Source organism: Poecile atricapillus, chromosome 20 (genome assembly GCF_030490865.1).
Source record: "Poecile atricapillus isolate bPoeAtr1 chromosome 20, bPoeAtr1.hap1, whole genome shotgun sequence".
In the NCBI taxonomy this organism is placed as follows: domain Eukaryota; kingdom Metazoa; phylum Chordata; class Aves; order Passeriformes; family Paridae; genus Poecile; species Poecile atricapillus.
This window is the reverse complement of record NC_081268.1, coordinates 5,305,330-5,331,589: the sequence shown is the minus strand read 5'-3', so window position 1 is coordinate 5,331,589 and position 26,260 is coordinate 5,305,330. Positions and strand designations below refer to the sequence as shown.

The 26,260-nt window shown below is 47.7% G+C and overlaps 2 protein-coding genes across 5 annotated transcripts in view; both read left to right on the top strand.

Annotated features, from left to right (window-relative positions):
* Positions 1-85: 85 nt before the first annotated feature.
* Positions 86-12,352, top strand: AIF1L (allograft inflammatory factor 1 like). Its single transcript, XM_058853890.1, has 5 exons — positions 86-342; positions 4,827-4,893; positions 7,875-7,916; positions 9,071-9,233; positions 10,879-12,352. Exons 1-5 carry the CDS (start codon positions 115-117, stop codon positions 10,964-10,966), a joined length of 588 nt encoding a protein of 195 aa, XP_058709873.1. The 5' UTR covers positions 86-114; the 3' UTR covers positions 10,967-12,352.
* Positions 12,353-14,147: 1,795 nt separating this feature from the next.
* NUP214 (nucleoporin 214) overlaps positions 14,148-26,260 on the top strand; it is a 38,797-nt gene continuing 26,684 nt past the window's right edge. For 3 of the 4 annotated variants that reach the window (XM_058853611.1, XM_058853610.1, XM_058853608.1), the window contains exons 1-16: positions 14,148-14,247; positions 15,625-15,820; positions 16,485-16,636; positions 16,885-17,089; positions 17,579-17,649; positions 18,015-18,078; positions 18,340-18,443; positions 18,751-18,857; positions 19,005-19,071; positions 19,584-19,707; positions 21,559-21,720; positions 22,760-23,213; positions 24,513-24,688; positions 25,213-25,304; positions 25,640-25,729; positions 26,067-26,216. In XM_058853611.1, the coding sequence (XP_058709594.1) occupies positions 14,206-14,247; positions 15,625-15,820; positions 16,485-16,636; positions 16,885-17,089; positions 17,579-17,649; positions 18,015-18,078; positions 18,340-18,443; positions 18,751-18,857; positions 19,005-19,071; positions 19,584-19,707; positions 21,559-21,720; positions 22,760-23,213; positions 24,513-24,688; positions 25,213-25,304; positions 25,640-25,729; positions 26,067-26,216 (2,256 nt within the window). In that variant the 5' untranslated portion in view covers positions 14,148-14,205. The remainder of the gene's footprint in view (positions 14,248-15,624; positions 15,821-16,484; positions 16,637-16,884; positions 17,090-17,578; positions 17,650-18,014; positions 18,079-18,339; positions 18,444-18,750; positions 18,858-19,004; positions 19,072-19,583; positions 19,708-21,558; positions 21,721-22,759; positions 23,214-24,512; positions 24,689-25,212; positions 25,305-25,639; positions 25,730-26,066; positions 26,217-26,260) is intronic. The other variant, XM_058853609.1, reaches the window with a different exon arrangement.

The window sequence follows — 26,260 nt, the reverse complement described above, 5'->3', positions numbered from 1 at the left end:
GCCGCTCCCGGGGCAGCTCCGGAGCGATCCCCGCTGTCCCGCAGCCGCGCCCGGCGGGTGCTGCGGGCAGAGGGAGGCGGTCCCTTCCCTCCTGCGGGAAGCCCAGAGGCGGCGATGCCTCTCCCCGTGCCGGGGCACCTCAAGCCCACCGCGGGTACCACCTCGCGGGGCGGGGAATGGGTTAAGGGCGGGGGGCGGAGGGCCCGGCCCGGCCCTGCCCGCCCCTATTTAAGGCGGCGGCGGGCGCGGGGAGGGCTCGGTGCGATGGCGGCTCCGCGCCGGCCGAGCGGCGGGGGGCTGCGCAGGGCCCCGCAGGACGGGCGGCTGGAGGAGATCAACAAGGTGGGGCTGGGGCCGCCTCCCGACCCGACCCCCGCGGGGAATGGGGAGGGGGTTGCGGCGGGGGCGGGCGGGGCAAGAGGAACAGGAGGAGGGGGGCGGTGGGTGCAGGAGGAGCTGCCGACCCCTCTGACCAAACCCTTTCGGAGAAGGGATCCTGCCGGAGGAGGAAGCGGGGTTTCTACGGGGGTCGCTCTGTATCCCCTCCGCTCCTGGTATTGCTCTCTCAGGCGGCTCTGTCCTCCCCATAGTATCGCATATCGGCGGCTCCGAGCGGGCTGGTGGGCGCCCGGGGGCTGGCTGCTGTGAAATTCCCTTTGGGAACGCGCTCCAGCAAGAATGGGGGCTATTGTTCTCCTGGAGGACTTCAACCTCCCCTCCGCTATATCGAGCGCTTCAACTTTTTCTTCCCGGAATGAGAAGTTTCTGCTGCTCAGAGCTGACTCCAGCCTTCCTAGCTTTTCATTACAGTGGGTGAATGGGTTGCCCAGGGTGGCTGGAAGTCCCACAATCTTTGGGCAGGGGGAATGGCACCTCCTGGATTAGTGCAAAGTGCACTGGGCTTCGTGCCCTTCATGCCAGGGTCAGGCAAGGTCCTCTCCCCCGAGCTTCAGGCTTACCCTGTCCCTTGCTTGGCATGGTTGTGGGGGCAGTTCTGTTGGCATCCCTCCCAGCTAAGAGCAGTTCTGAGGGTGAAAAGAAGGTTTTAACCTTGAAGCAAACAGTGCTGGGATTTCTAGCACTTCTAGGTGCTCCTTTAGTCAGTGGCACCTTGGTGTTATGAGTGCAGAAATCAAATCACTGTACAAAATGAGAGCCTGGAGGAGATGGGCTCACCTTACCTTCACACTGGCTAAACTATGAAAAGTGGCAATACGCTCCACCAAACAGTGTGCTCTACCAGTGAGACAGTAGAGGTGAAGTTTAGGTCACTGGAGGGGGAATTAAGTCATTAGAAATTACTTAATTAACTAGAAATTAGGATGAATTAGGATATAGAGAATAAGAGTGTAAAAAGAGGTGTCATGGCATAAGGTGTAGAATAAAAGCACTTGGTTAAAAAGGAGCCTTTGTAACCTGCTGCTGGAAGGCAGACACATCACACCCTGCACCAAGGCGTGTATTTCCCGTAGCCAAGGTGGTGTTGGCCCTTAGGCTGAGGATGAAGGGGTTGTGTTGTAGCTCCTGCTGCAGTTTCTGCTTCTGCAGAGCCATCCTCCAGCATCACACAGGCACAAGGGGGGTACACGATCCTTAAGCTGTTAGGAGCTGTAGGAGTCTGGGATGCTGCTGGTGTGCCACTGCTGTGTCCCAGGGCTCAGGGCTGTTCCCACACAGGGGACAAGTTCCTATCTCTCCCCTAAGCTGCCATCACTCTGGCCTTTTCTTTAGCTGAGGTTTGGATGACAAAAATGAAACAAACTACGTGACTTCCCACTGGCAGAGCTGCTTGTTTGCATCCTTGCTGCCCTTCGTGCTGCCTCAGCACTACGAGATGGGGGTTTGAGCAGCTCAAAAGCAAGCTGCAGATAGCACGGGTAGCAGATGCCCATGGATCCTCAGAAGCCATTGTGCTCTGGGCAGCAACCCCCACACTGCTGTGCTTTGCCAGCTCTATGTGGCAATGGGGGAGTGCAGCAAACAGCCTCACACCTCCCTGACAAACAGCTGATACAGAAACTTGGGCTGATACTGTGGCTGGAGCCAAGGAGGGGGTTTCCCCAGCACTGAAGAGCTCTAAGACTGTAAAACAGTCAAGTGCTCCTAATAGAACCTATCAGGCCAAATTGCTATCAGGCTTAATCTCATTGTCTCATCCTAACACTTAGCTCCCTCCAGCCCTGTTTTCCTGGCTGGTTTCTACCCCAGAGCTCTCGCTGGGATACGGGTCTGGCAGGCAGTACACTGAGTGCACGTGTGCTGCTGAAGGATAGCCCAGCCCTAGTGCTGACTTCTCTCTTCCAGTCTGAAACACTCTTCTGGCCTCCCCTCTTGGTTGTTCCCCTCTTTTTGGGCAACGTAATCACATTGTCCAGCCTCGTGCATCAAGGTGGCAGGTCTAATCCAGCACAGATTAGTTTCAACCTTGTTTTACCCTGTAATGCGCTGGGCTTTGGGGAAGGAATTCAGCCTGTTAGAGAGCAGGTGCCTGCTTCTCATCGTGCCTGTTTCTCTCATCCAGGCAGGCACGAGCATCCCTCAGCCCTTCCCAGCCCCTGCAGGCAGGGTGGCTGGCATTCAGCACTTAAACATCCCAGTGAGAGCTGGGATGCCAGATGGAGTCTCCTTTTGGGGAGCAAGGACAGATCTGGCTTTGCTCAGGTTGTCTTGCAGGTAGCTGGCACTTGTCTGGCTCAGTTTATTGGCTTAGAAAAGTCTCTCAACAGCTCAAGAAAGGCTGTTCAGGGCAGAAGCGGGGGAGAGGCTTTTAAAGCAGTTCTTATTAATAGAACATGCCCCTTAAAATGGGAACTTTAGCAAAGGGCTCTAGGTGGAACTTCAGCCACTGTGTGTTTGAGTCACAGGCCCTGGGGACTGAATTCCTGTGTGCCATTGTGACTGTTTTCCTTATCAAAGTCACAGCTCAGCTCACACACAATGTGAAGAGTGGAATGCCTTGCAAATACAGCCCCTTATTGCTTCCTTGCACCTGGAGCAGAGCTGTAGTGCTGGTGGGCTCTCCAGCCCCCCTCCAGTTGAAACAAAAGGGAACCGAGTCCCAAACCTGTGTGCAGGGTCACCTGTGCTGCTCTTGTATCATGCTGGTGGGGGCTGGTGGGCTCCTAGGCATGTGTCCCTCAGCTATCACACATAGATGCATTCCCTTCAGTCTCTACCATTTCTGTGTTGCTTCTTGCTCCCAGAGAGATGCTGTGTTCTGCCATCACATACCCTGTCCTGCTGGGAGGTGGAAGCTGCTTGCTGTTCCTGCAGGGCAGGAATGAAGCTGTGACCTGGTGGCCAGGAGATGTTTTGGCCCTGTTTTGGTTTTCGGTGATGTTTGCCTTCTCCAGAGGCTATTCAGTGATGATGGCAGCAGGTAACACTACTCTGGTCTCTGGTGACTCCTGCTGCTGCCTGAGCCCAGGTCTCAAAGCTGAATTGGGCCCTTTGTGTTGGGCTGGAAAATGATACCCCTGGGTAGAAATAACTGAACTAAATGAAGCTGAGTTGGCAAAGGAGAGCAAAAGAAGGAACTGGGAATGTTGCTTTTCACCACAGCTCTCAATTTGAGTTGGTGACCATGGTGATGACGGAAGCCAGTGTCACACTGGTTTGGTGGCCATGGTCTGTGGTGTCCCATCTGGAGTTTCTGGGGTGGGAGGAGGGGGTGGCAGTCACTTCTGTCCTAGTGGGCTTCCTACAAAAGCCTAGTTCAGCTGCAGGTAAGAGACTGACCATAGCAGTGGTTAACTGGCAGTGAAGGTTTGAGGACTCCCTGAGCAGTCCAAGCTCCCCTGTACCAATGAGGAAGGAGGGAGCAGCTTCAGGTGTGTGGGACCCAGAGCACAGTCAGGATGACCAACAGTGATCAGCAGACAAGGCTCTTGGTGACCCATTCCTGCCTTCCCCGTGAGCATGGGGAGCAGTGGTGAGGAACACATTTCCAGAGTAGAGAACAGCCTCAGCCCTCCATCCACTAACCCCTCAAGGGGTTTGTCCTGGACAGGCCATGCATAAACTGTGCAGATGTTAATGATTTCTACACTGAAGAATGTGGTGTTGTTGCTGAACACAGATCGAGTCATTAAGCTGTGCTGGGCTGGAGCTGGGCGGTGTGGGAGGGCAGGGACAGGAGCAAGACCCTGCTGCTCACAGCTGAGGGGTGTTGCTGGCAGGGCACAGCAGAAGAGCTGGCTCTGCAAGTTGTGGTCTGTTCCCTTGTGTATCTGAAGGTTTTTGAGGTGGGGCTAGGGACAAGTGACCAGAAGTGATCCAGGGTTTCCTCTTCAGCCTGAGCAGAGTAGAGGGAGAAAATGGATATGAGAGAGTTCGTAAGCCCAAAATACCCGTCCTCTTGGGCATATGACATTCTACAAACTTTGCCTGCTCTACTTGCAAAGTCCTCTGAGTTTATCTAAGAGTTTGAGATAAGAGTGTATATTGCAAGGACTAGGAGCCCTTGCTGGAAATGAGTGCTCAATCCATATGCTAAGTGTGCTTAAGCAGAGATGTGGGGAGCTGAAACCTTGGGTGAGCAAGAACAGGGGGTTTTATGCAGTTATTCCAAAGGCAGGTGGAGTCCAGTCCTCCCTCAAGCTGCAGGTGGGAAATCTGAGACATCAGAGGGATTCCCCTTGCACTGGAGTGTTAATGACAAGGTGTGGAGGGATTCAGCCCAATTTCAAGTCTCCTGGTGCTGTTGCTCATCTATGGCTCTCTGGGAATTGTGTGAGTCTTCTGCCTAATGCTGCCTTTGGAGGTGCCCTCTAGGGTGTTTTCTTTTGCATCTTTAACCTTGAGGATATATTTTTTTTCTGTTTTAGGAGTTTCTCTGTGACCCAAAGTTCAGTAATGAAAAAGACCTGGAGGAGAAGTTGGCAGTGTTCAAAGGTGAGAACTGGAGGATTTCCCTGTCCTTTGAGCCTTACTGTTTGCTCTGAACTAGATTATTTTCCTCAGCACTTGGATCTCACCAGCCTGAGATTATCTGCCAAATACAAGTGACTGAGCTGGGATGGATGCCTTCCCCCTTGCTTGTGGACTTGGTGAAACTCTCTGGAGAGGTGCTTTCCACTTGTGCTTCTCCCACTTGCAGGGCAGGGGCATGTCACCCTACAGACATCCTGCCTGGCAGCTGCTGTTACTGCAAAACCTGCTGTGCAGGCAAAACCCTGGGGAGCAGCAAAGGAGGGTGGTTTCTATCTAGTTACCCAGCAAGCTAACTGGCATAATGGATCATGCAATAGCTGGACTCTTTATTTTTTTTTATTTTTTTTCAATAAGTAGGAGGGCCTCATTCAACAAAGCAGAAATGTCAGCTGCTTTCTGGAGGAGTTGGGGACTTTCTCTCTCCAAAAGTTTCTTTAGTCCTTTCCCAGCCCCTTGACACCAGCACTGATATGTCTAGTTCTGGCCAAAGCCTGACTCCAGTGGGTCAGCAGATCTAGGGCTTAGGTTTGGGCCTTTTTCTGGGACAGGGGATAGAGAAACAGCTCAAAAGCATGGAGTCCTCTGGAGCTTGTCCCCTGACTGGTTGCAGGACTAGATCTGGCAGGGTTATTCCGGTATACCCACTTTCTTTCCAAGCAGTGGCTGAAGACAGTTGAGCAAACATGCCTGTGTCACATGTGCCCAACCTGGCTCTAACCAAATAAAACCTGACCTTGCTTCCATTTCAGACATTGTCTGCTATTCCCCTTTGAATTTTGGCTTTGCAATCTAGCAAGGAAGAAGCTGGCTGCTGTTTTGTGATCCCTTACACTGCTGGGCACAGAGGAGCCTCCTGTGCTCCCCGATCTCTTTGTGTTGCCTTTTGTGTAGCTTTGGCTTTTGGCTGCAGCCCCGCATTATATTTTCCCATCACAATTGGGGCTCTTCAAACATTGCAACTGTAGGTCACAGGCGCAGAATTCCCTGTAACGAGAGCCTTTGGCATCTCTTCCTGCTGCCTCGTGAGTTTGTCTCCATGGCCTGTCCCTCTCTCCAAGGCCTCCTCCAGCTCCCCCAACAATCAGCTCATTGTGTGATGATGGGGGGAATATTTCTTCTCTGCTGTCCTTCCCACTCCCCCAGTCCCTTCCTGCCTGGGGGAGGCTAAGATGGAGCCCCCATGCAGTATTTGTGTCAATGTATTTGTGAAGGAGGGATCATGCATGGTTTTTGCCCCACTATATCCCTGCTGGTGGGATGGGGGGGAAACATAAATGTGTGAGCTGAGGCTGATGTAAAGCTGCCTCTGTTCTCTGCACTGCTGGCTAAGTGTCAGCTCAGAAGAAAGGAAAACATGTGCTGGGCATAGACATGGCAGAGCAGGGTTTGTGCCCCAGGCACATGCAGGGGTGCCTGACCCTGGTAAGGGAGGTGTCAGTTAAGATGCACAAGATCATTCTTGTGAGGCAGAATGTGGGGAGAGGCAGTCCCACATCAAGCATCAATCTGGCACCTAAGCATGTGTGTTACAGCCCCAAATTCTTCTAGGACTGGTTGCTTGATGCTTGAAGGAAGACATTTACTCCTGCCTGAAGCATGAACAGCTTTGATTTGTACATGGTATTTCCATAGGTCTGTCCCGGTCAGCTCATGGCAGCAGAAATCTGTGGGCTGAGACCCAGGTGAAGACATGCCAAGCCATTCCTTTGCCTCCTGCCCTTCAGTCCAGTTAACCCAACAATTTCCTTTGGAAGCACAGGTCCTGGGAAGACTCTGATGTGTGAAATAACAACTCTTCCCTTTGGCTCCTTAAATTAGCCTGCCACTTCTCTGTTCATGCTCATAATGCTTACTGGTGTCCCTGGAGCAGAGGCAAAAGATCTTTTCCATTTTCCTTCCTGGGGCAAAGGAGCAGCCTGGAAGGGCTTGGTTAATTTGAGTCCTCCAAGGCTGGAGGTGAGGAGCGACTGCTCACTGTAGGGTGATTTCTCCAGCTCAGCATGGATGGATGGTGCCAGCAGGCATCTTGCTCTTTCCATTTAGTAGAGCTGAGGTGATGGGGGGCCTCCTGTGGCACCAGGAGCTGTATGGTCTGTAAGACAGACAAATCCTTGCCTGAAGAGCTTAAAGTCTAAATGGGGAACAGCTAGCAAGGGGTGGGGGTGTGTAGGAGGCTCAGGTGTGCCACTTCAAAGGGCAGAAACTGCACAGGACTGAATTCCTGAATTTTCTAACTCAAATCACTGCTCTGCCTGTTACAGCATGTGAGCTTTTGTCCTGCAAAGCTAACCAGACCTTCTGGAGCAGGCTCTGCCTCTCTCTGACAATGCTGGAGTTGCTCGAGTCAGCAGTGTTTGACAGCAGGCTGGAAGGGCAAACAACCTGCTCCAGCATCACTGTGCCCAGGCATGTTCTTGGCTTTGCCCTCTTGATGTGGTCCTTGAGCATCTCTCCTGGCAGGTGTTGCTCTGGGATTGAGCACAGCAACAGGAGCACTGTGGAGTCTGTCCCTCCTTACTGCAGGCAACTGCGTCATTTAATCCCCCTTCTAATCCGATCAAGCCTCATCTAGGGAGTGCTCAGAGGTTTGTTTTCCTTGCTACTCCTTCTGGGAGGCTGTTCCAGAGCTTTGTTTTTCTGGCTGGAAACCTTTTAACGCTGTTCATAGCCAGCTGATACCTTGTTCTCATGCCAGTGTTTTCCTTCAGCTTAAATGAAAAGCAGCCACAATTACAGAGCGCTTAACTCTAGAGCCCTAGAGTTGAGATAAGGGTGCTAAAACCAGGCCTTGAGATGGTCTCTCCCTCTGAACTTTGCATTCAGCACTATATCAATCTTATCCCCAAATGCTTTATTTCAGTGCTGTAAGCCGGCAGTGTTCCAAAGCCCTGCACACCCCACTGCTCTAGACTCCTGCTGACTTAATTCTGTGTCTCTTCCAGAGAAATACATGGAGTTTGACCTGAACAACCAAGGCGAGATTGGTGAGTGATTCTGAGGGATGCTGGGCTGGAAGAGCCACAGCCTGTCTGCTGCTGAATCTACCGCTTCTCTCTGCATTCGTGGTGTTGTGGGCTTTTCCTATGTCCAGCCTTTCTTGGAACTTGATTGCCAGCCGGGGGCTTCCTTGGCTCTCCAGCCCTTGCCTCTCAGCTTCCTCAGTCTCTCCTTACTAATTTCAAGATCTAAGCTCTTCTCAATGCTGTTCCCCTGAAGTTTTTTATCTCCTCCACTTATTTGTGCTCTAAATGCTTTTTCTTTCTTCTTCCTTTTTCTCCACTGAGGCCTTCTTCTCACTGCTGTGAAGGTGGGAATTCAGAGGTGGGAAGCTGCAGGACTTAGACAATCCTAGGGCTTGCCTGGCTTGAGGCAGGAGCTGTATAAATTCATGAGCACTTGTGGTGCAGAGAAGCTCTTTGCTTTGCAAGGAAGGGAGCAGAAGGAAGCAAAGGTCTTGGGTGTGAGCCTGGCTTGGTTGAGCAGCCCTGCTTTGGGTCCAGAAAGCACCAGTTACATAAAGTTCCAGCCTCCTGCAGGCTTGGAGCTGACACTGAAGTGTAATCACTTGTGTGCTGTGCCCTTCCAGGAGGCTGCTGCCTTGCTCCCCTCCTCCACAAATCCTCCATCTGAAGTGAAGCCTGTGGGGAACTGGAAGGGGCCTGACTCAGGGCTTCCGGGAGGGAAGGGGCCCGCAGGTCTCAGCAGGCAGCATTGAAATGGGAGGAAATGGCCTGTGGCGATGGGCAGGGGCGTCTGCTCTCCACAGCTTGTTTGTCTCCAGCTTTAACCCCGGTGTTGCTTCCCTCCTCCCCATCCTTGTGACTCTTGGCACCACAATCCAAGCTAGAGAGCACTATCCCCACATGTCTCTGGAGCACTTGGAGAGTTGTCACTCTTCTCTGAGTGTGTGGTATTTTATCTTGAGCTGCACAACTGGGAAGTGATGCTCTGTACTGGGTGAGTGGCAGTGAGCTCTTCTGGAAGGCTTCTAGTGGCTTTTGGCAACAGCTTAATGCTGTCAGCCACAGAATCCACGGCTGAGGTGGTCTTAGGTGGGAACTCATGGCTCTGTCCCTAGGGTTGGTCTGTGCTCAGTGGGGTCACGCCCTTGACAGCAGTGATTGCCTTGCTCTTGTAGATTTGATGTCCGTCAAAAGGATGATGGAGAAGCTGGGGGCTCCAAAGACCCACCTAGAACTGAAGAGGATGATCTCTGAGGTGACTGGAGGGGTCAGCGACACCATCTCGTACCAGGACTTTGTCAATGTGATGCTTGGGAAACGCTCTGCTGTGCTGAAACTGTGAGTGTCCTGAGATGGAGCCGGGGAGCTGCTCTGTTGGGAAGCTGGGAAGCACAAGCTCTTCTGTCTGGTAGAGCTGTGCACACTCGGTGTTCATGGAGGGAGATGAGGATCCTTGTGCAGGGGGGTCTGCAGGGTGCCATGAGGGGGTGTATAAGCCCACGCTGAGGCTGAGCAGTGGCCGGTGCTCCCAGCAGAGTTGCCTGCTGTGTGCTAGCACAGGCTTCCTCCCATGTGCTCCATGGGAGCTGTCCCCCTCCTTTCCCAAGGGTGTTGTAGGCATTCAGCACTGCAGGACTTCTTCCCATCTCTTTCCTGAGGATCCTGCTGGCTTTGGGGACACAGACTTCCTCTGTGGATGGTGGTAGGACTTGAGTGAATGATGGTCCTGCCAGCATCAGTAGTGCTGGCTCCTGTTTCCCACAGGATGCTCCATCTCTGCCTGATCTTGGAGGGACAGGCAGTAGATGGAGATGGGACACATGCTTAAAACAACTGGCTCATGCTGGGAGAGGCTTTCTGTGGTACAGGCTGCCAGCACTAGCCTCCCACGGCCCCCTCTGCCCTCTCAACAGGACTCTGAAAGCACTGCTCTAACAAATGGCTTCCAAACACTTGCTTGGCTCCATCTCCATCCCATTGAAGCCTGGTGTTTCCTTTCACAGCTCAGAGGCTGGCCCTGCTTTCGTGTCTGAAACTGCCGTGAATAGGAACTGATCCTCTCCATCCTCCTTACCCCTTTTTGAAGGCAGCTTTAGAAACACAGCCAGCATTCCGGGCAGGTTGGGAGGAAGGATCTTGCACACACCTCTCACGTAGTTTCTCTAAGCTGGGAATGTTTGCTGGCAGATTCTCCCTACTGTGTGCTGTGTCTCTATTGTGATGCTCCTCTTCCAAGCAGACACAGACTTCTGATGTCCCTGTTCCTCCTTTTTCTCCACAGAACCAGACTGAGCCTGCAGCCTGTCCCATATCTTCCATCCCTTCTCCCAGCTGCTGCAGCAGTTTTCACAAACAGGTCCCTTCTCCTGCTAACAGACACCCCATTGTCTGTTGGACCCTGTAGAAAAGGAGCAGAAATGTAAAACTTGTCCTAAGAGCAGTACAGCCCTTTGATCCACCGAGGCAGCTGGCATTCCCAGCGTAGCTGCAGTCCTCAGGGAGGAAGACAGTGCTAGTGGTTGCAAAATGCTTGAGATTCCTACAGCCAGTGCCTTGCTCCTTGTTTTTGCTCTCTCCCCTGGCTGTAATTGCTGTTGCTTGCTTGGTGTTGGCTTCTGAATATTCTGCTGTATGGTTAGATGCAAGGTGGGCCAGGAGTGGTATTTGCTTTTACGCATCAGGAACACTTGGCATACAGTATGTGCCCAGGGGATTTCGGAAGTGCCTGTCTAAATAAAATGTGCTAATCCTCTGGGCTCTGAGAGGAAAACCGGCAGAGACTTTGGGAACTCACTCCTGATAGCTGCTGGAAAAGCCAGCCTGGCAGCACTGCCCTCTGTTGGCTTTCCCTGCTTTGTTAATTATCAAGTGCTCTTTCTAGGCAAGCCAGATGCTCTTTTTCAGCAGTGAAAGCCACCCCCAATGATGGATAAATATGCATTTGCTTTTTTTTTAAATTGGAAATATCTGTTGTGTTTTGCAGGGTCATGATGTTTGAAGGAAAAGCCAATGAAAGCAACCCAAAACCTTCTGGTCCACCTCCAGAGAGAGACATAGCCAGCCTCCCTTGAAGAGGATGGGCTGTAAAATGGGCACTGTTTGCTTTGCTGGTCTGTAACAGAGGTTACCTGTGCTTTGTAACTCTTGACTGTGCACAGTCCTAGTTTTCCACTAACCTGCCTTAGAGGAACAGCAAGGGAAGCTGGAGACCCCCAGCTCATGTCTTTCTGCTGCATCCCTTAGCCAACTTGATCTGTTAGACAGAAGCTGTAGCACCAATGTAATGTGAGACCAAAAAGAACAAAAAAATATCCTGTGATTTTACTCATTCCTCTGCCTTTCCTGCATTTCTCAGACAAGGAGCTATGTTGTTCCCAGTGTATGGATTCAGAGCTGTGCTTGTCATGACCCGTTCCTAATGATCCTTGCTGCCAGACATGGACAAAGCCCCTGAGAGCAGCTTCATGGGTGCAAAGAAATAAGTGCCTTCTCTGCTCCACCCTCCTGTCTCTTCTTTGGACTTAGTTCTTTCCCTCCTGATCTCCCCAAAATGCAAATCAGGCTCCCACATCTGTCTGATCATAAGGGGAATGTGGAATGTGCTTGGACACAGAGATCTGCCTGCACAACCTATTGGAGTGGGCACAGGTGCCTGCAGGGACAGTTTCTGTCTGCTCTGGGGGCTCGTCCTGCAGGCAGATCTCAGGGCCCAACACTAGCCATTGCAAGTGATGGTTAAAGCCACCCTGGGGAGCCCCTTCCTGATAAATCGTGACTTGGGTCCAACCAGGAGCGTAACCTCTGGATAGGTGATTGTCTGTCCCATCCATGGAGTCCAGAAACAAGCTGTGATGCCTTTGCAGCCCAACAGGGCGCCTAGGGCAAGTGAAACCTCCAGGTGAAAGGAAGCTGAGTGACCAAATTGAGCCTGGCCAGACCAGTTGCAGATGAGGATCTGTCCTCAGGCAGCTGCTTGTCCCTCTGACTTTTGCAGACCTCCCTGTATGTGTTTCAGTCTGGTCCCCTGGGACTATACATTTTCCTGACGGATAAGCCCTCAAATCTGCAAAATAAGAAGGGCTGTAAGTATGGAATATGAACTGGGACTGTGCTATCCACACTCTGGGTACTGTGGTGATTCTTGTTCCATACACAATTTCTGGAATCCAGGTGTTTGCTCTTTGCCCTTTCCCCACTCTTTTCTTAAAATGTTCTTGACAGCTTTTAACTTTTTTTAAATCATGATTTAGTAAGTACATTTTTTAAAGGAAATACAGATGATTAACTCTACTAGGCTGATCCTGCCAAAGGCTGCACTTTTAAATAATTAAAAAAAACAACAAAAACATTCTCACTACTGTTTGTGTGAAAACCAAATTTGTAACAGAGACAAAAATTGTGAGCAAAAGCAGCACCAGTCTACTTCAAGGACTGAAAATAAATCTTTTGAAACTACACAGTATGTCAGTATTTATTGTTACCTCCTCTGTGAAGCTTGGTCCATATGATTGGTTGCAGATTAAGGGAGCTGGTTTCCAAGTCTGTTAATATAAACTCTTAAACAGATCCTGGAGATAGGTTTGGACTGTCTTCATCTGATCTTTATCTGTAATAACTGTCTGAAAGCTATGGAGTTTGTGTGATGAAATGCAGAGGCCACCTCTTGAAAGCTGATGCTTTTTTCTGACTTACTGAAAAAGAGCAGGTGCCAGTACTTATTTTAAGGAATAACTTGTTCATTGAAAGCAGACACTTGCAATGCTTCTCTTGAAGGAGGGTTTTTTTAATTAGTCTCTCTGCTCTTGAAGCAATTGCCCAAGGTTCTTGTCTGATGTGAATTATCAGAAGAGGAGACTAGGTTTCCTGGGGAATGACTGGGTGCACTTTTTCCATGTGTTTCTCAAAAGGACAGAATTTCCCTGAGATCACAGCCCCATGTCTGCCTCCTGCTGCCTTGTAGCCTCTGGAAATGCACCTGCTTTTCTTGGCTGTGTGTTGAAGCTGTTGTTCAGTTAGAAAATAAAGGAAGCATATTACATGAGGGAAACTTGGATGTGGTTTGCCACAGGTTCAGGTCACTGCCCAAAGCCATCATTGCTTGTCTTTGTGGAAATCCTTTTCTTTTTTGAGCCTGGAAAAGAGCATGACCCGCTAGAGCTGGAAACAGCCCTTCTCAAAGTGTCCCCATAGGGCTGAGCGCTGGCATTCTGTCTGAGTGGGAGCTGAACCCCTCAAAACTTGAACAAGTAAAGGAATTGAGGACCTGCTGCGATCAAGCCCCCACATTCTACTTTTGTGTGCTCTTGGAGCACAATAAGACTGCTACAGCTCACAGAGCTTCTGTGTTTGCAGCTCAGCCACCCCACACTGGGGCTGGCCCAGAGCATCATTGTGCTCCCACTGCAGCCCATGCCAAGGGAGCAAGATTTTACCTGAGGGAAAAGCATGAAACTGTCAGGGTTGGGTTAGGCTGGAATTAGGAAAAGGTTCTACCCCCAAATGGTGCTGGGCCCTCACCAGACTCCCCAGGGACTGGGCATGGCCCCGAGGCTGCCAGAGCTCCAGGAGTGTTTGGACATGGCTCTCGGGGACAGGGTGAGATTGTTGGCGTGTCCTGTGCAGGGTCAGGAGTTCAATTTAACAATCCTTGAACGTCCCTTCCAGCGAGGGAGTTTCCGTGATTCCTTAGACCTGAAGCAACACTGGATCTCAGATATGGGAAAAGCATCCAAGCCCCTCACCAAAGGCTGGTGGCCGGGGTGGAGCAGCCGCCTGCCAGGCTCCACCGTGGCTTGGCAGGGACAGCGGAGCCCATCCCTGCTGTCAGCGGGGTCTGTCTGTCCCCTCAGGGGCTGCTCCAGCGGACTGGCTCCCCTCAGGACGGAGCAGGGCACGGGCGGCTCCCAGCGCCTCAGAACGTGTGGAAAAATCAGGGCACACATCCGTAAGCTGCAGCAGGGGAGGTTCAGGTTGGACATTGCGAGGAATTTCTTCACAGAAAGGGTGATTAGATATCGGAACAGGCTGCCCAACGGGGTGGTGGAATCAGTGTCCCTGGAGGTTTTCAAGGAACGACACTCAGAGCTGTGGGCTGCTTGACAAGACAGTGATCAGCCATAGGTTGGACTCGATTATCTCAGAGATATTTTCCAATCGAATTGACTGTGCAAAGAGGGTTTATTAAGGGCAGCGGTTTAGGGGAGGAGCCGGTGGGAGGGCCCGGAGCAGCGAGAGCCGCGGCCAGAGCGGCCCCGCCGGAAGCGGAAGCGGCGCGGGGCTCTCCCGGCGGGACCGCGGCGGCGGGGCCGCCATGGGGGACGATATGGACGTGATCCCCGAGCGGGAGATGAAGGTGAGGCACGGGAGAGCGGGGGGCGTGAGGGGCAGTCCGACGGGGGGAAGGGTTGGCAGGCTGTTTTACTCGGGGCTTTGGCTTGGAGCCGGAGGGGAACGGGGCTTGGAGAAGGCTCGGCCTGGGCTGCGAGTGGTGGTGGGTTCTGGGGGAGGCTTGGTTGGGACCGTGGGGCTGACAAACCGGGGGGCTCGGCTCGCGTTATGGAGACATCCTTGAAGTGTTTGTAAAACAGAATCCCAGGAACGGTGAGGCTGGAAGGGACCGCAGACCATCTGATCAAACCTCCCTGCTCAGACTGGTTTGTCCCAAAGCACAGGATTTTGTCCGAACATGTCTGGCATATCTTCAGTTAGGGACACTCCACACCCTTTCTGGGCAATCTTGAGAACTTTCAAATACTTGAGGACTTCCTAGCGTAGTGTGTTTACAAGCCTGTGGGGTGGAAAAGGGAAGGCTGGCATGGCCTTGGTGTAGGGCGGTGTTTAATGCCTGGAGGAAATCACAGAATGGTTTAGGTTGGGATTAACTGTGAAGCCCATCTCGTTCCAACCTCTGCCATGGGCAGGGATACCTTCCACCAGACCAGGCTGCTCCAAGCCTCATCCAGCCTGGCCTGGAGTAGCTTCAGGGACGAAGGAGAGTTGGAGGAACCTTATTCTGAAAGAAGAGTAATATGTTTCTAAACCTTTCTGTCAGCATGCCTTGTGCTGGGAATCTCCTGGTTTGGGGATGTGGAGCAGTGTGAGCTGAAGTCTTGCTGTGTGCTGCTAGCCTAGCCTGCCCTGTGTCACCCAGTGTTAACTGTGAACATATTCCTGGAGTGATTATAGGTCTATGTACAGCTGTCTTCCGCCCTCAAAAACAGGGTAGTTGGGCTGTTTGTTTTGCAGAAGTTTCTGAGTTCCTACATCCTCCTAAGATTGCTGGAATGTACTTATTTAGTGGCAGTTATTTGGGAATACCTCAGGTGTGTGACTGGAGTTATTGGCATGTAGGTTAGCAAATGTGTGCCTTGTAGAAACAAGTTTTGTTCAGTCCTGTCCCATCTTTTCTTTATTCCTTTCTGTTTTCCTTTGTATCCCTTGGCTGGTTTTGGTGTGCACGTGAGAAGGTCAGATGTCCCAGGCAGATTTTATGAACACAGGCACTGGGTACAAGTGAGATTTAACCAATGGAAAAAAAAAAGTGGTGTGATCTCAGTCTTTCATGGATGAGACAGAAAATGTGATGGAGTGGCCAGAGACTGCCTGGGTGTGTGTCAGGGATTTGCAGCTCTCATGGAGAGGCTCCTGAACTGGCTGTCTTAGAGAAGCCAAAGTAAAATGTTTCTCTTGGGCAGCATGTGAATAGTTACTTCCCATCTCTCACAAACAGGATTTTCAGTTCAGAGCACTGAAGAAGGTTCGCATCTTTGATGCTCCTGATGATCTTCCCAAAGAACGCTCCAGCCTCCTCGCAGTGTCCAACAAATATGGGCTGGTCTTTGCTGGTGGAGGAACCAGCCTGCAGATCTACCACACCAGAGATCTTCTCATGCAGAAACAGATGGGAGAAGATCCCAATAAAATTGGTAAGACACACTTAAATCTCATGGGTTTGGCAGAGACAGGTTTATATGGGATTTATGACATGGAGCTCTTGGTTTCTGATACGTATTACAGTCCTTGCTATTCTCTGTCAGGAATTGCCACGTTTTCTTGTGTGGGAAGGCAGAACAATGGTTTGTGGCCATTCTTTGCTGGGTTGGTAGCCATTCTTTGCTTGGTTGGTAGCCATTCTTTGAGCTGTGAGCCTGTGCACGTGTCAGGGATGTGTGTGAGTGGAGGGACACACTGAGGGAAATTTCACACTGGGTTACCCACTCTGACTAAATGACAGTCCAGGAGAGGGGAAGCAGCCACTCTTCCACCACCTGAGTACAAAATGGTTTTCATTCTCCTTAGTAACTGTTCCACTTTGTACACACAAAAGTAAAGCCAAAAATCTTTCCATTTATTATTACTCGTGTTACTGAGGGAGGAAAGTGGCATTTTCTTTTCTTAGAAATTTGGCAGTTCTCAAGATTGTATTGATAGAGGTGAAGGGATTTGCTTTCATTCAGTTTTCTATGTGTTACCTTTGATAGCTACTGTTAATGGGACTGAGGCTTATTGCATAAATTTGTTGTATTGATTTACAAGAACAATTCTTGCTATTTAAATTCATTCCATCTTCCTTTCCTTTTCTGTTTTAAGTGGAGAATATTCAGAGCACTGTGGTTCCCATGAAGTTTCCTATGCAGCACCTGGCTCTGAGCTGTGACAATCTCACCCTGTCTGTCTGTATGATGTCCAGTGACATCGGGTCCTTCATCAGCTTTTTTGATGTCCGCACATTCCTAAATCAGGTACAGCGTATGCCAAGTGGGTTTGGGGATTTTTTCAGAATACAGCTGAGGAGAGGTATAGCTGGGGTGGGATTTTCTGTCTGTGTGAGGGCCGTCTTGTAAAGGAGTTGCTCAGTAAACTCAAAATCTGCTTGTTTTTATCAGTCATTAATTTATAGGAAAGTCAAAACTGCTTTGGACTGTGACTTCAGGAGAGTTTGGTTTTGTGCTCCACTTTGACTATCTCATGTATTTGTCTTTCCTAAAAGGCAAAACAGCAGAAGCATGCATTTGCTTGTCACAAACTGGCCAAGGACTCAGGAAGTACAGCCATGGTCAATGACCTGAAATGGAACCCTGCCAGTCCAACCATGGTGGCCGTCTGTCTGTCCGATGGCAGCATCTCTGTCCTGCAGGTCACAGACTCTGTGAAGGTCTATGCCACACTCCCATCCTCTGCTGCTGTCACATCTGGTGAGTGGCACCCTTGGAGGGTACTCAGAATGTTGGACACTGGAGAGTACACACCAACTGAGAGGTGTATAAACACAGGTTGCTTATCTCAGGAGGAAGTTTCTTAAAATTCTTCGCAAAAATGAAGGGTTTAAACTCTGAGACTCAGAAAATGTTTTGCAGTGGAATTACTCTTTCCCAGTTGATTGCAGCAGCTGAGTCTTGTGAGTTATCAAACATGCCCACCTGTGGTTTGTGCTGTCTCTGGCTTCACTCATTTCCAGGAAAACATGCAAATAAGCGTCATCACCTGTTGGGTTTTTACCTGTGTAGTCTTGCCTTCTCTGTGACTGGATGACTCCTGGTTTGAGTCAGATTCATGATTTTTTTCAGTGGAAAAATTAGCAGTTTTAATTTATTAGTCCTGTTTTTGTGGGGCCTTGTAACTCTCCAGTTCCTTAGCGCTAATGAAATTCTCTTATTTTTTTATTTTTTTTTTTTAATTCCAAGTATGTTGGAGCCCAAAGGGAAAACAACTGGCTGCAGGGAGGCAAAATGGCACCGTGGTGCAATATCTGCCTGTAAGTATTGATGGTGTTAAGGCCTTTATGACTTTTCAGGAGTTTGAAAAATGGTATTTTGTTGGTTTTTTTAGGTTGGTTGGTTGGTTTTTGTATCACAAACTACAGAATTTGGTTAGGATGCACATGATGTGAGCCATGTGATGCTCCCCGAGTGCTTCAGTAATGTTCAAGTGTCTTAGGCCAATATTTGGTTTAGTTTAAGGTTTGCACTTGTCACTGAAGTCATGATTTCAGAGTGGCCCATGATGAATGTTAAAGAATGAGTGAGTTGCTGTAAACCAGTTTTCTGGGCTTTCTGCAAAAGTTGCAGTTAGATTTGTTCATTGCCTTATCTGTGTATTTAAGAGTTGTTTTATTTGCAGAATCTGCAGGAGAAGAAAGTAATCCCTTGTCCTCCTTTTTATGACTCAGATAATCCTGTTAAAGGTACATATTTTTATTACTTTTTAACTTGTTTTCTCTTTAAAAGTATTTTAGTCATTCTTCCCCCTGTTGTCTTGGTTATAGCAACTGTGTAGCACTGGTTATGAAATTACATTGTGATTTTCTGTGATTCTTAGGCTTGGTAGTTTAGGAGTTAGTTGCCATTTGTTTGTCATTCCCTTTTGTGTGCTGTGCACAGTTAAAATCAACAAGAAGGTATTATGGTAAAATGTTTCTGGCTGAGGTATTTGCTTTCTCTTTCAGTTTTGGATGTACTTTGGATTGGCACGTATGTCTTTGCTATTGTGTATGCAGAGGCTGATGGAACACTGGAAATGTCTCCACAAGTGGTCATAGCCATATTGCCTGTAAGTGCCAGCAATCACAACACAAGTGTCTGTTCCTGACTTGTTCATGACAGTGGCAAGTTGCTTTTGTTATCAACATCAGCACCACATAGAATTTGAGTTTGGCACTGCTGTAAATCATGGGATTGGGGTCGGGGGGATTAAGTGGAAGAAGTGGGATCCACCTGAAAATCAATGAATAATCTGTTCTCTGCTCTCTGAGATCCAATTATAATATTGGTGTGCCCTGATACTGCCAGATTTAAGGGAGGTTACTTGGTTTGTGCATTGAAAGATAAATTATCAATGTTGATTTTTTTTTTTACAGAAAAAGGAAGAGAAGCGACCAGAGAAGTTTGTGAATTTCATGGAGCCATGCTACACGAGCTGCACTGAGAGGCAACATCATTATTTCCTCAATTTTGTTGAGGAATGGTGAGTGGCAGGAATCATGGCACAGTCCTTCCCTTGGTGTGCATGTCTGAGGGGTCAGTGCTTCTCCTTAGATTATGTTCCTCCTTTTTGTAGACCTGGCAGTGGACTGTCATGTTAATTTTAACCTGTTTGTGTTCATGCTTACAGGGATCTAGTTCTGGCAGCTTCAGCAGCTTCCACAGAAGTCAGCATTCTTGCCAGGCAGGGGGACCAGGTAATATTTTTATTCCATTTGTGGACTATATTTTGTGTTGCATCAGTGCAAATGTACATTTTCCTTCCCTAAGTATAACCTATATAAGACCTGAAATACAATGAAATGATGATTTTTAAAAGACATCCCAAAATGAAACAAGCTTATAAATTGTACAGAATCTTAAGATAATTCTTAGATGAATGAGAGATAAGTGTTATGAACTAAGCACCAGAAGTCTGTTTTCATTATTCACTTTTCAGTCTAAAAATTTGGTCAAACTCACTATAATAAAGTGATTGATGTGAGGTCATCAGGTGAAGTTATTAAAAATGTCTGACCTCTGATGTGCAGTGATACATGAGAGCTCACACACAAATCTGTGAAGGACCCCAATTTTTCTGGCATTTGTTAATCTGACAAATTTTAGTAGATACTCTGGCTGGTGTTTCAGCTGGTGTAGGCTGGAGTGCTGAAGAAGGCAGGTCATAGGAAAGCAGTAATTGATATAACAATAATGTTGCTTTTTGCAGAACTGGGAATCATGGGTTTTGGAGGACTCAAGCAGAGCAGAACTTCCTGTGACAGATAAAAGTGATGACACTCTGCCCGTTGGTGTTGCTGTAGACTACACCAGTAACATGCCCATTGTAATCAGTAAGTCTTGTTAGTCTTTCTTGTGGAGAAGTCCAAAAATCTCAGTCTATTTGATATTTTTGAGGGGCAACTTTGTGCTCGGAGTTCTGGGAGATCATTCTGAAAGGCAGACTGACAAACCTCCTGCTGTTTTTATACCAAATCCACAGCACATGGCTTTACTTCTGTGTAAGGGTTTAGGGGCAAAATGTTAAATACAGTTCTCTCCTGGAGCTTTCAGCATCCTGGGATATGACATCAACAGACATGGCAAACAAAGCTCCTGAGTTACATCTGTGTTCTCCAGAATTGGGATTTTAGTGAGTTTAAAGGAGTCACGTTCTAACACCAGGGATTTCAGGCTACCCGTGAGGTGTTCTTTATTCTTGTCACTTATGTCCTTTTGCAGAACTGTTTTGTATCAAGTACATTTGCATGGATCTAAAGGAAAAGTGGGTTGGTTTCAAAGCCAGAAACAGCAAAGATCACTGAGGTGAATGTGTAGGTTTTAATTCTGCATTAAAGTGCAGGGTCTGTACTGCCTAAACCCTGCTGTGCTCTACATCTCAGCTGCATTATTGCTGTACATCCTGTGCTGACTAAAGGCCCTTCAGAATACCTTGTCAGAGTCTGAAGCTACATCTGAGGGTTGTATCTTAGTGAATTCTGAGAATTCTTCTTGAAGGCCAGAGACAGATGGAAATAGAAATGCCTTCAGGCAGAGTGGAAGGTACTGCAGTCAGGAGTTCCTGGAGAGCACAGGAGGGTGCCAGTTAACTGAGACCTTTACCTTAAATAAAACCTACAGTAGGGAATTGAGGTCAAACATTGTACTTGAATGCCAAATTGAATTTGAAGCCTTTTCTCTGTTAATCTATACAGTTACTGGATTAAGAAATCTGTCAGGAGAGATGTTTTTAAAGCCTGTATTGTGCTGCCTCAGAGTTTTTATAAAGGTTTTTGGATAAGCTTTTTGCTAACACGTTCTCTGTGTTCTGACACAAGAGTTTGGCTGTATATTAACTGGCTTTGAAGTTCACAGCAAGTTTAGGTTGCAGAGAAACCTGATGTGTCCTAGAGCTTGTTCCCAAGTGGAAGCTGCCCTTCCCTAGCATGCTTTCCCTCAAGAACCAATAATAAAGAAAAATGGCCCTCCACTGCATTGCCTGACAAACAAAGCACCATGATTATAGCAGATTTTTCCTGCACTGTAGATGTGTTTGGTTTGGATTTTTATGTTTAATTAAGAACAGTTAAAACATTACAGAATTTAAGAAATACAGAAAGTGTTCTGGGGCCTTTAACTGTGCTGAGAATTTTTGTGCTGAAGCAGACTCACAAAGTAGCTGCATAAAACACAAGTATTTTATATCAGTGGTTCAGATCACAAGGGTATTTATTTGATGTTGGCTTTCTTTAAAGTTAAAAAGCTTCCTATGTAGCAATTCCGTTTTGTAGTTTGTGCATATGAATGCTAATGAGGTGACAGGGCCCAATGGAATGTGGGGATTGCTGAAAGGAATTGAAGGAGGGAGCAGAGTATCAGTGAGGAAAAATGATTGCTTCAAAATCAGAAAAAGCTTGACACAGGAATTGATGGGTGAAAGTTGGGCTTTGTCATTCAGGAGATGACATTCAATTGTCAAAATAACCCTTTTATGAAACATGAAGTCAGGAACAGAAAGGAATATGAAAGGATAAAGGAGAGCTGAGCACTGACAGAGAAGCAAGAGAACAAGATGCAAATGAAAGCAAGAAGGGAGAAATGTAAGAAATACTGTGTGAAAAAAAAAGTCACATGAAGGTGGCAATTCCAGTAGGAACAGAATGGGAAGCTTTGACTGCAAGACTTATATATGTGGTCTCTGGCAGGTGAAGAGAAGATCCTTACTCCAGCTCCAGTTCTGATCCTGCTCTCTACGGATGGTGTGCTTTGCCCGTTTTACATGAGCAACCAAAACCCAGGAGTCAGGTCACTTACTGTGACCCCAGAGCCGCTGCAGTTGGTAGGGGAGAGAGTTCCAAAGTCAGCAGGTGAGTGCTCCAGGGGCTTAGGGAAACACTTAGATCTGCTTTGTGGATCTTTGTCATACTGATCTGTAAGTTCAGTAGCCAAACACATGTGGTCACAGAAAACATATATTTTCTTTATAATGATAATGGGGAGCAGGTTTGGGCTCCCAGGACTGTTCTCTGTCTTTTGTGCATCAGTGTGAAATTACCTACTCCTGTTCACCACATCACAGAATCATTTAGTTTGGAAAAGACCTCTAAGCTCATTGAGTCCAACCTTTAAACCTGTTTGTGGAATCTCAAGTGCTTTGCAGGCTGTGCATTTAGACTTTCCTGTGCAATCAGCCTTTGGAGAATAGGGTCAAACCAGTTTTAGGAGGCTTGAGCATGGCTGCCAGAGAGGTGATGGTTTTCCTCTGTAGTTTTACCACACAAGGTCATGACATGAACTAAGATGTTTGCAGCAAAATCCTATTCAAACAAAATTCTATTTAAATAATATTTAAAGCTTTCCTCAGGACTGTGAAAATGGTGTCATCAGGTGAAAAGGAGTAATTTTGTTTGAGTTATAGACGTGTTGCCCTGTGTAGTGTGATGTAGGCAGGTAAGATGATTGTTTTGCTTGTCTGCATTCATGGAGAAATAATTGCAAATACCCCATTTTCTTCCTTATGCCCAACTTTTCTGCTTCTTCCCCAGCCAGAGTGCTGTTGTTTGGCAGCCTGCCTTCCTCCACTGCTGGCTAACTTGTGTGCTGCCTGTTTTATTTGAGATGGCAGGAACCTCATCAAAATCAATGGGGGAAGGTGAAGTTTTTTCACAGGAAACTGCAGACAACATTAATCAGAACAGATTGTTGTACTGATTGTCACTTTGTACAGTTTCTGTATCACTGGGATTGGAGACTGCAAGCCCAGCTCTGCCATCTCTCTTCTTCACTGTCCAGTGAGAGAAGCAGTGCTGAGCTGTCCCTATCAAATAGATTTGGCCTTGCAATACCTTCTACCATTAGTCAGTGCAGCCAAATGAGCCTCCTCCTTTCCCATTTGTTTTTCTGTAGGCAGTACTGCCACAAGTCCAACTACTCCTCCAACTTCTCTGAAGCCTGACACAGCACCAGCTGTTGCTCCCACTGTGCTCACCTCAAGTCAGCCTCCAGCAGGGAGTGGAGCAGCTGTTTTTTCCTTCATGCCCTCGGCTGTGAAGACTCCTGGCTCCACAGGCAGTGATCCTCCACTGTATTCTTTTGCCACTGATGCCTCCAAGCAACCCCAGACTCCTGCTCTGACTGGAGCAGCAACATTCTCCTTCTCTGCCTCTTCCAAGGCATCCGTGACTCCTGCTTCCGTAGGCAGCACTACAACAGCTCCTGCCACCTCTTTTCCTTTTGGGTCCATGAACTTTAAACCATCTGCAGACAGCTCGTCTGCGCCATCGCTCTCCACAGCACCTGCTGCACAGAAGTCGTCTTTTGCATCTTCAGCTTCTTCAGTCAAAGTGAACCTCAATGAGAAGTAAATAGATTCAGCAGTGAATGCAGGGACTGGATACTTGTTAAATTGCTGCAGGCATGGAGAATGTATGGTAGTTGTGAAGATGGTGTCTGGCTCTTTGCTCGGACAGCAGTTCCCCATGTTCCCAGGAAAGCACTGAGGAAGCCCCTCTTTATCCAAGAGTACTGTGGCTGCAGAAACCCTCAGTGCTTCCCATGCCAGAGGTTATCTTCATGGGCATGCTACTAGTCAAGGGACAATGCCAAAAATTTAGACTGATAAATTGCCAGAGACTTGGGTGGGGGGAGAGATTATATCTTTGTTTCATAGGCATTAAACAGTGATTCCATGCTTTGGTTTCATGCAAATCATGGCTAAGGACTGCTTTGGTGGGGATAGCACAATTTTCTCTGACGGTTTGTTAAAGGTTCCTTATCCCCAGCCTGAGAGGAAGCTGGAGCCACAGCTGATGGATTGCTTTGCCACTCTGTGTTCAGCAGAGAAGGTGCCAGACCTCTTAGTTCTGTTCTTAAATGGACACTTGCTCACTAAGCACAGGATCTGGAATCTTCAAAGCTTGTTCACACTGACTTAAAAAAAACTAATATTGATTAGAAACTATGCAAAATGGGTTTGAGTGAGTGTTCTCAGATGTCATACTCACTCTTCCCTCCAGCTCCTGAGACTTGCTCTTTATTTTTAGAAAAAGTGGTTTAAACCACAGAGCTATGTTAATTGGACCTGCTTTTTAAGGAGAAGAACTTTAATGTAAATGCATCATAAGAAATTTCTGATGGTTCAAATGATTATTTTTAAATTAGAAAAATCTTTACTACACCAGAATCTGATGGGAGCTCTTAGGGCTTTTTATATTTTGTGTATAAACCAAATGATACACCAGTGAATTGGCTGAATATTTAAATTGACTGCCTTGAGGAGCTGAGTTTGCAAATTAAGAGAAATTCATATTTTCTTGCAGAATTTCTGTTTGAGCCTTACTCTGAGGATAACACTGAAGGGCAGCTCAGATTTGCTATGGTTGGAACAAAATGACGAGGTGCATTTGAAGCAGGGTAGTACTTTTTGCTGGCATTTAGCTTTTGCTCTAAGATAGAAGTCTCTGTGGTTCCATGTATTCAGAAATTATCCTGAATGGCTCCTTCCCACTATCTCCAGAAGCTATACTCATGATTTTGTATCTGGGGCTTGAGTTGTTGCTGATCCCAGGGGATGCTCATTCATGTATTTATTCATTCATTCACTCATTCATTTATTCATTCATTCACTCATTCATTTATTCATTTATTTGTTCTGTTGCAGGTTCAGTGCTGTAGACACCTCTTCTCCCACAAACAGCAGTGGTCAATGCACTTCCACAATGTTTTCCTTCTCAACCAGTTCCAAAACTGCTCCTGGAGGTTCTCTGAGCCAGTCCACGCCTGTCGCAGCCCCTCCTACCACACCATTGAAGACTTCATCCCCTGTGTCTGCCACGGGTAGGAGTCTGATCCCTATTGTTAGGAATAATGCATTATAAAAAAACATTCTAAAAGTTTTAGGACACAGGGACCTTCATTTGGCTTCTTTCTTGTTTTTCCTGCTGCTTTTCCTGCTCCAGAGGTCCCCCTGATTGGCACACCATCATGATGTGTATCACTTTGTCTTAAAACTGGGTGGTTTTTCCATTTGTGCTCTATTTCTCAGTGAGCCATATGTGAAATAATTACATTCAGCTGCTTAAGTTTGCCCAGAAGTTCTGGCATTTTCAGTGCTCTGATTATGAATGTTTCTGGGCTGCCACACAAATCAGTGCCTTACCTTCCAGCTGCATTGACTAGAGTTCAAAGTAGTCACTGAGAAGTTGGATGGAAGTGAAAAGGCACCTGAGGAAGGTGTGTTCTTGCATTGGGGCCCATAGAACTACTGCTTTTGGATTTGATAGTGATTGTTTCTGGTCACAGCCTTTTTCCTCAAGCTTTATGTAAGTTCATTAATTACTGTTGTTATTATTAAATTCCAGTAGCTCGTCCTGCTCAAAATACTCCTTCAGCTTCCTTGGTACAGAAGACACCCAAAATCACACCGTCAGCAGCAAAGCCAAGCTCTACTCAGGTAACAGGAACTTGACTGGGTTCTTTGGAGGGTAAATCTTTTTCATGGCCCATGAATTGCTTAGAATTCCTTGGACTGAACCAGTGTTCTTAAGTCAAAGAATTAGCTAATTTCTGATTTTGAAACAGTAGCAAATCTGTAGTTCTAAACAATGTTCTCTGCATGTCTTTAGAGAGCTGTATTTTGACCTATGTTATAATCAGAGTTACAATGTCTGGTGTCTGAATGGAGTTTCTAACACCAGGCCTTTTTTGAAATTCTAAGCTCCCCATTGCAATGGATATAGCCTTAATATTTGTTTTGGTTTACTGTTTGGTTTGTTTTTTTTTTCCCAGAGCAAATCAGCACTCCCCAGCACAGCTTTAGAGAAACAGACCCACCAGTGGAAGGAGTCAGACCCTGTCATAGCAGGAATCAGGGAGGAGGTGAGATTTTTTAAGCAGTTTTCTTCATAATGCCACACAAACATTTCAGCTCAGCTGTGTTCTGATGGTGTCTGTAACTAGTTCAGAAATCAGAATGGAAATTTTTCCTAAGATGATCAGCCTGGTTTGTAGTTCTTATTTGTGTGTCCTTTTCAGTCACTGTGTTGAGAAGATGGAATATTCTTTTGTGTTAATGCTGAAGAAGAATTTCCTGCTTTGGCTGCAAAGTGACCGGTGTTTATGGTGTAGTTGAGGCATGATCCAGGGGCTGAGACATTTGTTCCAGACCTTGCTGTATTTTCAGTGGCTGCCCTTTCTTCTGCTTGGCTTTTTGCAGATTGCACATTTTCAAAAGGAGATGGAGGAGCTGAAGGCCCGGACTTCCAAAGCCTGTTTCCAAGTTGGAACTCCAGAGGAAATGAAAATGTTGCGAACTGAGTCAGATGATCTTCACACCTTCCTCTTGGAAATTAAAGAGACAACAGAGGTGAGCAGAGTATCTTCAACCTGTGAACCAGCAGTGACTTCCTT